The sequence below is a fragment of the Amblyomma mixtum genome, chromosome 4, assembly GCF_055824585.1.
Source record: "Amblyomma mixtum isolate Tamu chromosome 4, ASM5582458v1, whole genome shotgun sequence".
Taxonomy (NCBI): domain Eukaryota; kingdom Metazoa; phylum Arthropoda; class Arachnida; order Ixodida; family Ixodidae; genus Amblyomma; species Amblyomma mixtum.
The window spans coordinates 33,924,627-33,938,152 of record NC_143015.1 but is presented as its reverse complement, the minus strand read 5'-3'; the positions used below and the strand labels follow the sequence as shown (position 1 = coordinate 33,938,152).

At 45.4% G+C, this 13,526-nt stretch overlaps 1 protein-coding gene across 1 annotated transcript; it reads left to right on the top strand.

The window, feature by feature from the left end:
- Positions 1-9,988: 9,988 nt before the first annotated feature.
- LOC149346095 (uncharacterized) lies at positions 9,989-11,287 on the top strand. Its single transcript, XM_089585348.1, has one exon. It carries the CDS (start codon positions 9,989-9,991, stop codon positions 10,844-10,846), a length of 858 nt encoding a protein of 285 aa, XP_089441474.1. The 3' UTR covers positions 10,847-11,287.
- Positions 11,288-13,526: the final 2,239 nt, after the last annotated feature.

The following is a 13,526-nucleotide window of genomic DNA, read 5'->3' as shown; positions in this document are numbered from 1 at the left end:
CGATCTGCAGATAGCGTGCACATCCTACAACATATCCACATGCCAAAGTCAAATGCAGCTTACAATAGATAAACTGGCAACATGGGCAGACAGGAATGGTTTCCACCTCTCCCCACAGAAAACAGTGTCCTTACTTTTTTCACTCAAACGGGGCCTACAGACAGAACCCGCACTACACCTAAAGGAAACCGAGTTACATTTAAAATCTGAACACAAATTCTTAAGCATAACATTTGACCCAAGACTAACTTTCCTGCCTCACATAAATGCGTTAAAGGAAAGCTTCTCGATCACATAATATACTCAAAGTCCTTTCAGACAAACACTGGGGCCCTGACAGGGCAAGCCTTCTACAGATTTATCGCTCTGTGGTACGATCCTGCTTAGATTATGGTTGCATAGTGTATGGTTCAGCAAGGTCATCCTACTTGAAACGACTAGATCCAGTGCATAAATTGGGTTTGCGTCTTTCCAGTGTTGCTTACAGGGCGTCACCCATAAATAGTCTTCATGTTGAAACAAACGAACCGTCACTTACAGATAAAATAAGCATACTTACATGCTCATACGTTCTATAAATCCGTTTCCTACCAAAACATATCTGTTACGAAATAGTTAGAATGTGTCCATCTAGAACACTCTTCAACAACAAACCGCAAACCACCAGGCCACTGATGAGATTTGTCAGAATCTCAGCGTATTGAACACATTGCCCAGCATTGCGCTAAGACGAGAGCCACTGCCTCCATAGTACAAATTTCCAGCGATATGCGATTTCACCCTTGAGCATATATGCTATATAAAATCATACATGCTTTTCAAAAAATAGCTCTTCGATTTGTCGCGCAAAACATTCAGCATACTCATCCGGATGAATTATTTGCCGTTCTTGGTATCCTAAGTGTATACGACCTACTAACTTATAATACCGCTTCCTTAATTTATCAGATAATTCATAACACACTCAATTTAACTACAGTACGTCTTCATCGCTCACTACGCACCAACACGTCCACTACAAGACATCGGCTCTTGCTTTCTACCATACACACAAATTATGGTCGGCAAACGTTGCAATTTACGGGTCCTCATTTGTGGAATAGTCTTGATTATAACATTCAAATTTCACCCGCTCTTCATGCCTTTCAAAAACAATTAAAACATTTTCTACTAAGTTCAACCTAGTGTACATTCTTTAGTGCTTTGGTTTGTGTTTTGTTTTCTAATTATAACGTGTTTATTTCATGTTTTCACTAGTATCCAGTGCCTACTGCTGTAACATGCTTATTGCTATATAGTTGCCTTATTTTTTGCTGTCGTCTACATCATATGTAATAGCTTATAGTGGTCGGGACCCTTAAACAAATTTTGTTGGGTCCCTGAAGTTATGTGTTCGTATTTCATGTTTTATGCTAAATTAATACCTTCAATACTTCAATACTTTCAATACGATTTCACAAAAAGCAAACTCCACAACAACATATATTACAAGAATTTCTTTCAATGGAAGAAAAAATACAATGGTTTCACGAACTTTTATACTGACGGTTAAAAAATATACCTACGTAATAAGCGCAGTGGTACGAGGAAATGAGAAGGAAATAATAAGACTTCCACAGTGTGCATCTATCTTTACAGCAGAATGTTATGCTGCGTGCGTAGCCGTAAGAAAAATAGTAAATGGGAACCTCAGGAACAGTATTATTTAAACAGACTCCCTCAGTGTACTTACAGCTCTCCACTCCAGAAATGCAACCACTCCAATGCTTGGTGACATCATCCACAACATAACAAAAGCCATAGCTCAAGGACAAAATATAAAACTTTGCTGGGTACCGAGTCATGTCGGAATTGAAGGCAACGAAAGAGCAGACCGCTGTGCTGGTGAAGCTTGCGGCAAGCAAAGAAAGAAAGCAAATATGCCCTTTAAAGACTGCATGAACTTAGCACACTGCAAATTAAGGAAGAAATGGCAGTCCACGTGGAACAATGAAGGAAACAACAAATTACACTTACAAATTAGAACAAATTAGAAAACAAATTACAAATTAAACAACAAAAACCAATTTTAGGAGAATGGAAGTACTGCACCCGCGAGGAACGTTTCAAAGAAGTGATTATCTGCGGTCTCCGTATAGGACACACACACCTCACGCATAATTTCCTAAGAACAAAACAAGACAAGTCCCGATGTGAATTATGCGAAGATGAGTTAACAATAAACCATGTTTTGTTCTCATGCAGAAAACTGGAAACACTAAGGAAGGAGCATTTCGCAATATTTTATACTGAAAACATACCATTTCGTCCAGCTTTGCTCTTAGGAGAAGATGCCCTTGTTGACATTACACAGGTTTTTAACTTTTTAAACAGGGCATGTATTTTAAACTAATTGTAGACCTATTAAATTATTGTTACGCCCAGTAGTTTATTAAGACCCGAACGGAGGACCGAAAAACAGCTGGGTCCGCTTGCCGAGCACGAGACGCCACCAACTTCGTTCTCCTCATCTTCGGCTTATCCAGCAACGCCGACCACACAGAATAGGAATCGCCTTTTCATGGGTGTCACATTATATACCGGGTTACAGTGCCAATGTTCTAGAGCACTGTAACCGGGTGTTTGAGCGAGCACTTTCAAAAATTCCTAAAGATAGGAAATCAGAAATAGAAAAAAATGTTTTCAGGAACATACTCTCTGCTGCGGCGGACAAAATTTACTATAAGAAATACTATAATAATGTAGCGAATTAACTAAGATCAACTGATTAACTTTTTAATTAAAACAGTTGGGTGGTTAGTACCAATGGGGAGTTCGAAGCCATGGACAAGACGAGGTTATATCAGTTTTTGAAACGAAGAAAAAGTCGCTGTCTAAAGCTCTGCAGCGCGAGGAAAACCGGCGCTTTTTCCCGCATAAAACGGAAACTCAGCGCAAAAGGCGCGCAGGGGCGCGATTACGAGTCGCTCAAAATCGTCTCAATCGGAAAGTGTCTAAAAAAGTGTCTCATTTGCCCCGTTCCTATTGGTCGGTCGTGACCAGCGGCCATATTGTTTTTTTGCGTCACCGGCCGACGTCATAAAACGGGCAGAAATTTTGACGTTGCTTACCTAATTATGCGAGCCGATTGAGACGATTTTTCGGGATTGGAACGAGTGGTCTCCAACCGCTTGAGACAGAAAATGGCGGTTGTTTACATCGCCGGTGGCCGCGCGAGCGACGGTGTAAGAGGGTGCATGAAGACGGTTTTGACGTGCGGGACGAGTTGTTTCGACGTTTTGACAAAGGAAGGAGCACAATAGTTGTGCGACGAACTCGCCGTTGAACTTGGAGGTGTGCGGGTGAGTGCGCGGTCATTGGAGCGGCAAGTGATGTGCGCGCCTTCGCTGCCGGTGGGTTTCAAGACACCGTCGGAAATGAAGTAAACGTCGGCGTAGCCCAACCGACTGTGAGCAAGTGTTTGCGATGAGTTGCGGATACCACTGTCAAAGTTAAGTCGCAGAAGGTGCGCGCTTTCCGGCGAGACCCCCAAGACAAGGCGGCGGCGAAAGAGGACTTCCTTTGGATAAACTTTCGCCACCGCAGTATCCCCGGCGGCGTCATCCGAGCATCATCCGAACGGAACGACAACAACATCAACACGAATGTCAAGTGCTTAACCCGAAGCGGGCGGCATGAGTTGGTTACGAGGTGTCGTGAGTGATTGTTGGCGCAGGGACCGGGCGCGTGCCGGCTCTTAATTCCCGCAGTGAGATTGCAAGCTCCCAGGAGCTGCACCGGTCTGCTCCCGTGTGTCGGCAGTTGCTGCAGTGTGATTATTCATGGTCGCCTGGTATTTTCTGAACAAAAATAAATAGATCCACGCATCGCCCTTAGAGCACATTTGCCGTCGATAGCAGGCTAGGTGAGTTCACACTGGCGAGTCGCGGAGGTCGCGCGACAGGCTTAAATCGATTTATTACGCTCTCTCCCCGCTTTACATGTACTTCGGAAACCATAACTAATTGACCGAAATCGGTCGCCTAGAATACTAGCGCGACGTTTGCAACTCGCCAGTGTGAACTTGTCTTGAAGCTGCCTTCGCCGGTTTTCGAGCCAAGCGCTCCTTCCAAACTGATCTCGGCAGACTCGTAGCAATCACTGCCTTTAAACAGATTTTTAAGCGCAATGTGTAAAAAAAGAGCAGCCGTCGAATCAGCTGATTTTTTTCTGGGTGCCATGTTTACGATGGGTGAATATGTGGGTGGAGGGATAAGGCCGAATGTCGCTGAATTCTTTGAATCAGGCGGCAGCTCACGCCACCTAGCCCACGCTTTTCAAGCGTCAGTGCGCCCTCGCGGCAGCAAAAGTGACTGAAGAACAAACTTAATTGCAGAACTGAGGACGCTTCTTGTTTTGCTTAATGTTGTTAGGTTTGAAACATAGTTTGTTGGGAAAATAAAACATTGTTCATTTTATTAACGGCTTGTTTACAGCAAAACGTTTGCATACGGTCCCCTATTGCGCAACTAAATGCTTCCTTATTAGTTGGTTATATTAACTCTATGGCTTCCTGGGTGGAGCCCTGCTACTAGCCGCTAAAGCCGCTAGCTAGGGACTTCACTGGCCACCGCTGATTGGTTGACTCCGCGTTCGCATCTCGCGGTGTCGTCATTTTGACGTCAGAGTCTCAACATTGAGACGATAACTCGTAATACCGTCCCAGGAAACTTGGTGCTAGCGCAACGTCCGCTGGTGACGTGTCGAAATAAATGACGCGCCCAATTTGAAACGTCTGCGCTAATTTGCCCGGTTATGGGGCCTCGACGCTAGGATTACACCGCGGCCGGCGCTATCTTTTGCTTCGTCGCTCGGCGCTTGAAAAAGAACAGTCATTGCTAACTACGTGGACGTCGATTTTGAGAACCCAGATTGGCTCCGGCTTGTGCCCTGTCTGTGCAGTCACCTCGGGAAGCAGTTTCTTTTTTTCTCTCATCGTTCTAGCTACGTGAAAGGAAAAAACCATGCTTCTGTGACAGTGTACAGAGTTCTCTTTAGCAGTGCCGGTATTTTGACATGCATTGTGTAATTTCTATCAAGCGTTCATTTCTTTTATTCTTTGTAGCCTTGACACCTAACATCTACGAGAATGCCTTCATAGATGAAAACTTTTTGGCATTACATCACGACGTTGTTTCGTACCTGCTGCCTCGATACAGTTGGCGTGTGCACGAGCAGACACGCCTCATGATTTGTAAACGTAGTCCATGATTATGAAATCTTTACCTCAGATTTTAAGCAGTCTCAAGTCATACAACACACATGAATGAACAAAATTTGAATATGGTTTTGTCTTAGCTGGTTGCAGCCACATGTGGGCACTCCACGAAAGCACTATCAGCTGGGACGACAACAACCAATTTTCACATGATGTGCTCAAATTGCTTGCCGTCCATTGCGATGCACAGAAGAATGCGGTCTTTCGTAGAGTTCACAACAGATAAAAGCATCTCTCTGGGAATATTTTCAAGTGATATTCTTACACGTTGCTTCAGGTCTTCGAGGCTGGCTGGTTCCGTCTTGAAAACGATTTTTTACATATCCCCACAGGAGGAATTACAAGGGTGATAAATATGTGACCTAGGAGACCAAGCTGTGGTTCCACCACGCCCAATCCATTGGTAGGGAAAGAAGCCGTCCCTGTATTGCCGAGAGGATGAAGAAAAGTGCGGCGGGGCTCCGTCATGCTGGAACCACATTTTTTTTTTAACACTGCCAGTGGCAGCTCCGAGGCAAGTGCGGAGACAACGCCCTTTAGAACGGAGTCTGTGTACTTCTTTCCAGTAAGGTTTCCGTCAGTGAAGTAAGCACCGACTACACGGCCGGCATAAATGCCCCACCAAACATTTGCTGACCATCTTGCCTGGTGCTTGTGCTGTCGTAGCCAATGCGGGTTCTGATCGCACCAATAATGGGCCTTGCGCAAATTGACATTTGAATCCCTGCGAAATTGGGCCTCGTCCGTGCAACGCACTCTCCGGAGAAATCCCCGGTCTTTGCCGCACTGAAGCAGGCACCAGTTGCAAAAATCAAGCCGTTTTTGTAAGTCATTTGGTGTCAGTTCCTGGTGAAGACTCACATGATATGGGTGGTTGCTGTGACTTGAAAGTCACCTCCAAACTGAAGTCGGACTCGCTCCACATGCGCTTGCTATTTCCTTGACACTTGCTTCTGGCCTGAGAGAGACGTAAGCTAGGAGATCAATCTCAAAATCGTCGGTTGCACTGGCTTGTCTTCTCCTTTTCTGAACATGGACTGATCCAGTGGTCCTAAATCGATTAAGTATCGATGTGAATGTAGGGTGAGTCGGCACCCGACGACCAGGATGGCGGGCAGCATACAGTCTGGATGCCAGCTCCGCGTCCATTTTCGCGGTGACATAAGCGAGCAGAATGTCCACTTTCTCGGCAGCTGAGTACTGGAGTTGCGCTGGCGCGGCCATTCCCACGATCCACACGCAGCGGCGTTGAAGTTTTAATCCGAGACGACACTTCCGTACATTCAAGTAATTTGAAACACTGGCACTGCAATGGCTGTGTCGCACGCCAAGCACTTCAAACAGAAATGTCAACGCTTTTTGTGAAATTGGAACTACAGACTGCAAGGACAACTGCCTGATGGCAAGCACCCACTGTCGCGCTAGCCCTCCTCGCTACGCGGACAAAACTTACGCCTGATGCGGTTCCTAACATGCAGCGATTATAGAGCAGCAGCTCAGCATAGTGAATAAATGAAGTGAAGGTGACGCCTCACATCTCGCCCGTCCGGTAGCCAGATCAGAAGTGGCGGAAACAGAAGAAGAAAGAATGAAAACTGCAGGCAGCGCCTATCAGGATTCTCAACCTTGACGGTCGCGTAGATGGCGATGACTATTCTCTTTCTTGCGCCGAGTGACGAAGCAACAGATAACGCCTGCCGCGGTCTAGGCTGAGCGCTGAGGCTCCCTAGCCGGGGAAATTAGCACAGATGTTTCGAACTGCGCGCCACTACACACGTCATCAGCGGACATTGCGTTCGCACTAGACTTCCGGCGCTACTCGTGCACCGATTTTTGGTTTTGTGCGGGAAAAACGCCAGATTTCCTCGCGCTGCAGGGCTTTAGAGAAAGAATTTTTCTTCGCTTTAAAAACTGATATAACGTCGTCTTGTCCCTGCCTTCAAACTCCTTGTTGGTACTAGCCACCCAACTGTGTTAATTAAAAACTTACTTAGTAGATTTTAGTTAATTAGCTACATTATTATAGTATTTCCTATGGCAAATTTTGTCCACCGCAGCAATTTCCTATCTTTAGGAATTTTTGAAAGCGTTCGCTGAAACACACCCTATATATACTTTTTTACAACAAGCGACTCTTTTACCCAAGCCCCAGCCACACTCTCATTCCTGAGAAGAAGGCTGAGGTTTTTTTTTTCGATCAGTTGGGAGCCTCGACATGCTTGCCCCGCCAAGGATGGTTGCAGAGGCTTCCCAACTTTTTTATAACTTTTATTCATGGCCATTTTAAAATGACTTTGCTTTCGCATTACTAGGCAGTACAACTAATGTTTTAGGCCCTCTACACCACCGACCACATTTTACTTTTCTATAAAAATCTGCTGAAAACTTTTCTACACCTTGTGGCTGGCCCATGGTGACCTTAGCTGCGTATGTGCCATTGAACCCAAAACAAACCAAAGCATGAAATTTCAGGAACGTATTTCCTGCATATTTTTAGAGCATTCATGAATACAAAATATGTTTAGAATGCAATTTAAATAGACCACCGTATATTCCAAACGTATTACTTTTCGCTAAGGGCCAGCCTGCAAACATCACTGTACAACATTTCGACACAATCTAAGGAATCAGGAAGATATCGCGCAGCTGCAGTTATATGACTGTAAGAAAACAGCGCGCTATCACCGCAGCCGTGGCCTAGTGGTTTGGTCGCCCGCCTCGGCTGCGGGAGGTGGCAGGTTCGAAACCCACCGTCGGATACCCACCGTATATGGGTACAGGCTCCCCCCGACCTGGCGACCGGTTTGTTCAGAGGGTGCAGTCCTGGGAGAGGCTCCGTAGACCCCGCTATGACCTTCGGGGACGAACCCTGTTTCGAACAATGATTATGATGATGATGTCCTCAGGCTTAATGGCACATACCCATGGCCGTTAAGCCATGGGTATGGCGGAGCTTCTTTTTGTTCCCCCGTATTTTTTTTTTCTAGTGGAAGCTGTTGAAGGGTCACTCAGCAGAACTGCATCCATTTTTTTTTTTTGCAAAGCTGAAATCGAACCTGTTCCTTTCTCTGTGTATGCTGACAGTTATGCGGCGTCAGAAGACGCGTCTATGTTGTTAACATGGCATTTACATGTTGTTTCGTGATGTTTCGTGAATAGCTTCGTGATCGCTGTTTCGATGCCAACGGCCTCGTATGCTAACCTCTGTGATCTGAACCCTCCAAACCGTGGCGACAAACCGCACCCTAGTTGCAAAATAACCCGTTGATGGCGTAACATTCTTTCCGTATTGTTTTCTTTTCAGCCTTATATGAAACCTGGAATGAAGTTTCCGCGATTAAAGCGCCGCACTGCTCCTGTAGTGCGGAATTTGGAGGGCTCTGATCGGGAAACGACGGTTGCGCGGAGAGGCGACTGTGTTCGCATCCTTCTCACGCGCCTTGCTCCCCTAGCTCTGATCCCCTTTAGTGCCAGAAGGGGAGGGCGCACACAGATGCCCGATATGCGCAGCGTACGCAAATGCTGTTAATTGATGGGCTCTTTTAGGAAACACTGAAGCAGCGCATCGGATGCTACTCACAAATCCTAGACAATTCTGGAAAATCATTAACCCAACCCAATCCAATCCCTTATCTCCTCTCGACGAACACAACAATCCTATTCCTGATCCGGCAGTGCCTCAAGCTCTAAATTCCGTATTTTCATCCGTATTTACTAATGAGCCTGATGGTAACCTCCCAGATTTCCCGCAATACAATCACCAAGTCATGCCTGCCGTTACCTTTGACGCTATTGGCATCGAGAATTTAATAGACAACCTTAAGGTCTCATCCTCAGCCGGTGTTGACGGGATCAACTCCAAACTACTCAAGAACACAAAAAATATCACAAGCCTAATACTCTCGTACATATTTCAGCAATCATTATCATCTGGAGTGGTGCCACAGGACTGGAAGGTAGGCAAGGTGATTCCAGTACCAAAAAAAGGTTTGCCGTCTTCATGCAAGAGCTATCGTCCTATATCCCTCAGGTGGGCTCGGAGACTGTGCCACAGCGCAGTTCGCTAACCGCTTCCCTTTCGCCATGCAGATCATCATCTGTCTAATCAGCAACCTGCTGATTCCCGCCCTGGCTTGTGTATCTCCGGGTGCCTCGTCAGGACGGGCCTTCCACTGCCACGAAGATGGGGCGGCCATATGCCACCCCTTCCCCGGTTTCAACTCATCGTCATTTCCGTCCATCTTATTCCTGGAACCTGAGATGCCTGTCCTCGAACAACCCTGGAAAGCCTCATCGCCATCAAGAGCAGCCAATCCGCCAGCTATAAATGAGGAGCCACCGTCGACGCAGTTTTGTGGGCTCGGAGACTGTGCCACAGCGCAGTTCGCTAACCGCTTCCCTTTCGCCATGCAGATCATCATCTGTCTAATCAGCAACCTGCTGATTCCCGCCCTGGCTTGTGTATCTCCGGGTGCCTCGTCAGGACGGGCCTTCCACTGCCACGAAGATGGGGCGGCCATATGCCACCCCTTCCCCGGTTTCAACTCATCGTCATTTCCGTCCATCTTATTCCTGGAACCTGAGATGCCTGTCCTCGAACAACCCTGGAAAGCCTCATCGCCATCAAGAGCAGCCAATCCGCCAGCTATAAATGAGGAGCCACCGTCGACGCAGTTTTGTGGGCTCGGAGACTGTGCCACAGCGCAGTTCGCTAACCGCTTCCCTTTCGCCATGCAGGTCAGTCAAACATACGCACTCTGTGCTAAAAAATCGAGCAATTACTTCTTGGTACAGCTCCCGAGCCCACAGTGTTGTGTCGCAATTGCTTCTGAATGTGCCCATGTTGTCCGCCTGTTACTAACCCTATCCGGTGATGTAGAAACAAATCCTGGCCCTGCTAACCTAGACACTGTCCTGACCGAATTGCAAAAACTAACCGCAGGCCAAGCGCTACTTGTAGAAGAGATAAAGGATCTTAAAGTACAGCTGACAACAACAGACAAAACAATAAACGACCTTAACAACCGCATGATCGATTTAGAGGCCCACTATCACACCCTCATGCCCCTACGCCAAGACAGAGAAACCCTGCAAGCGACCTCAACTGAAACAACTCACCTTGTTTCAGAGCTAGAGGCTCGCATTGATGATGCTGAAAACCGATCACGCCGTTGTAATCTGATCTTCTACGGAATCCCTGACACCACTACTAATGAGACATATGCTCAGTCTGAGGAACTAGTCATCCAGATTTGTCATGAAAACTTACAAACTGATATTAACCCCGCAGACATAGAACGGGCACATCGTTTAGGGAAACATTCAGAGGACCGGAATCGCCCAATAATAGTAAAGTTCATGCACTGGAAAACTAAAGACGCTCTTCTATCAAAAGGCCGAATGCTGAAAGGAACAAAATTCAGTATAGGCGAAGACTTCACTCGCCCCGTCCAGAAAGCAAGAAAACATCTGCTGGCATTCGCTAAATCCAAATCAGTAGCTTACTCTCTACGTTACAAAACCTTGTGCATCGGCCCAAAACGGTACATTTTCGACGAAGCTTCGAACAGTGTCACAGAAATTCAGTAGCAATCATCCCGTTTCTTAAAGGTAAAAAACAAACCAAGACCCACATCTAGATTTAACCTTTCATTATCCGTAGTTTACACCAACGTTCGCAGTTATCTTCCAAAGCGAGAGCTCGTGTCCAACATCATATCATCAACAGGCAGCAATCTGGTCATCTTAACAGAAACCTGGCTAAAAAATTACGTCACCGATACCGAAGTTTTGGCAGACCTACCTGACTTCCAAGTTTTTCGAAATGACCGCGAAGGATCAAGGGGCGGTGGTGTTCTCATAGCCGTTCATAACCAAATTTTATGTACTATGATAAATATCAAATCAAAGCTTGAAATACTCTGGTTACTATGTCGAGCATCACCAAAAACAGTGCTACTGGGAGTCTGCTACAGGCCTCCCCATCCCACACCCGACTTTTGCAACGAACTCAATAATAACTTAATTCATCTGACAACAAGCTATCCAAATGCCTCCATTCTCCTTTTCGGGGACTTTAACTTCCCAAACATTGACTGGTGCAACCTCCCATCTTCTTCAATAGCAGGTCCTGTAGAGGAAAGGAATTTCATTGACATCTGTTTGAACTTTAATTTAACACAATTAGTGTCACAACCAACGCGCGTCACGCCTGAATCCGAAAACATTCTGGATCTTATTTTGACAAATAACCCGGATGCCCTACTTTCCGTTGCATATCTTCGAGGAATTAGTGACCATAATGTCATTCATGCTACCTTCTCATTTGCTGTAACACCAAATAAGACTCAAAACAAAACTATAACACTTTACGAAAAAGGTAATTATGACGCGATAAATCATGAACTTGATACCTTTTTTCCCAGCTTCGAAGCTGCATGTCACACTCAAACGATCCAAGATAACTGGGCGATGTTTAAGAATAAGTTAAATGATTTGGCTAATAAATATATACCAACTGTTAACATTCGCACCAGCCACCAAAAACCCTGGTTTACTAAATCCTTAAAAAGACTAGAAAATAAAAAAAAGCGTCTCTATCGGGCGGCTAAAAACAACCCATCCCGATTGCAAACCTACTACGAAGCCGAAGATGAATATTTGACTGCGATCCGCAGCGCAAAGCGTTTATTTTATGCTACTACACTTCCAAATTTGTTGCGCAGTAACCCAAGACAGTTTTGGCAAGTAATAAACCCTCACCCACAACGCGCTATCACTCTCACCAATGATTTACAAGAAACCATTACCGATGCTGAATGTGCCGACGCTTTCAATTGCGCATTTGCCACTGTTTTCACGAAAGAAATCGAAACGCCCTCTTCTTTTCCTTATTTCAATATGGAAGGTACCATGCCAAACATCACATTTTGTGAAGACGGAATTTCATCCATAATCCAGAAGACTAAACTGTCGTCATCATTTGGCATTGATGGTATTAACTCTAAAATTCTAAGGAACACGAGACACACGGTTACTTCATACTTGTCATTGCTGTTCTCCCAGTCACTTTCTTCAGGAACCATGCCAGATGATTGGAAAGTGGGAAAGGTCGTTCCAGTCTACAAAACAGGTAACAGAAACTCTCCATTAAATTACCGACCTATCTCCCTAACAAGCGTGCCATGCAAAATCATGGAACATGTCATCTACTCTCAAATTATTTCTTTCTTAGACTGTAACCATTTTTTTCATCCCTCGCAGCATGGGTTCCGCAAAGGTTTCTCCTGTGAAACCCAATTAGCTCTTTTTGTTCATGACTTACACACTAACATGGACACTAATGTGCAAACTGACGCAATCTATCTGGATTTTGCGAAAGCCTTTGATAAGGTGTCTCACCAGCGCTTGTTACTAAAACTTCAACTGCTAAACCTAGATCCTAACGTTATAATGTGGATACAGGAATTCTTGTCCAATCGTACGCAAATGGTTTTAATCAACAGTAACTTATCTAGACCCCTCCCAGTAACTTCCGGCGTACCCCAAGGATCTGTCCTTGGTCCTCTGTTGTTTTTAATATACATTAACGATTTACCTCAGTGTATTTCTTCTAATATACGCATGTTCGCAGACGACTGCGTCATTTACCGCACAATCAAAAACATATCTGACCAAACTGCTCTCCAGAACGATCTAATCAGCGTTTCAGACTGGTGCAACAATTCACTAATGACGCTAAATGCCAACAAATGTAAATGCATGCACTTCTCCCGCCGGCGCAGTCCCTTTTGTTTCCCTTACACAATTCTTAACACACCCCTGGAACTAGTGCAGTCTTACAAATACCTAGGTGTAACGCTCTCTCACGATTTGTCTTGGAGCACACATGTCACTAACATTATCGCCGCAGCTAACAAAACCTTAGGCTTTCTGAAACGTAATCTGCGAAACGCCCCGGAACATGTCAAATTACTAGCTTATAAATCACTTGTCAGGCCAAAACTGGAATACGCGTCGCCCATTTGGAATCCGCACCAAGCATATCTCGCCGACGCATTAGAATCAGTCCAAAATCGCGCTGTTAGATTTATTCATTCATCGTACTCATATAATATCAGCGTTTCATCTCTCAAAGCAGAATCTGGTTTATCATCGCTTTTCTGTCGACGTCGCATTGCTAGCCTTTCACTGTACCACAAGTTCTTTTTTTCGTCCCTTAATCAAGCACCATACATCACAGCAGCAGCACGCATATCATATCGAACCA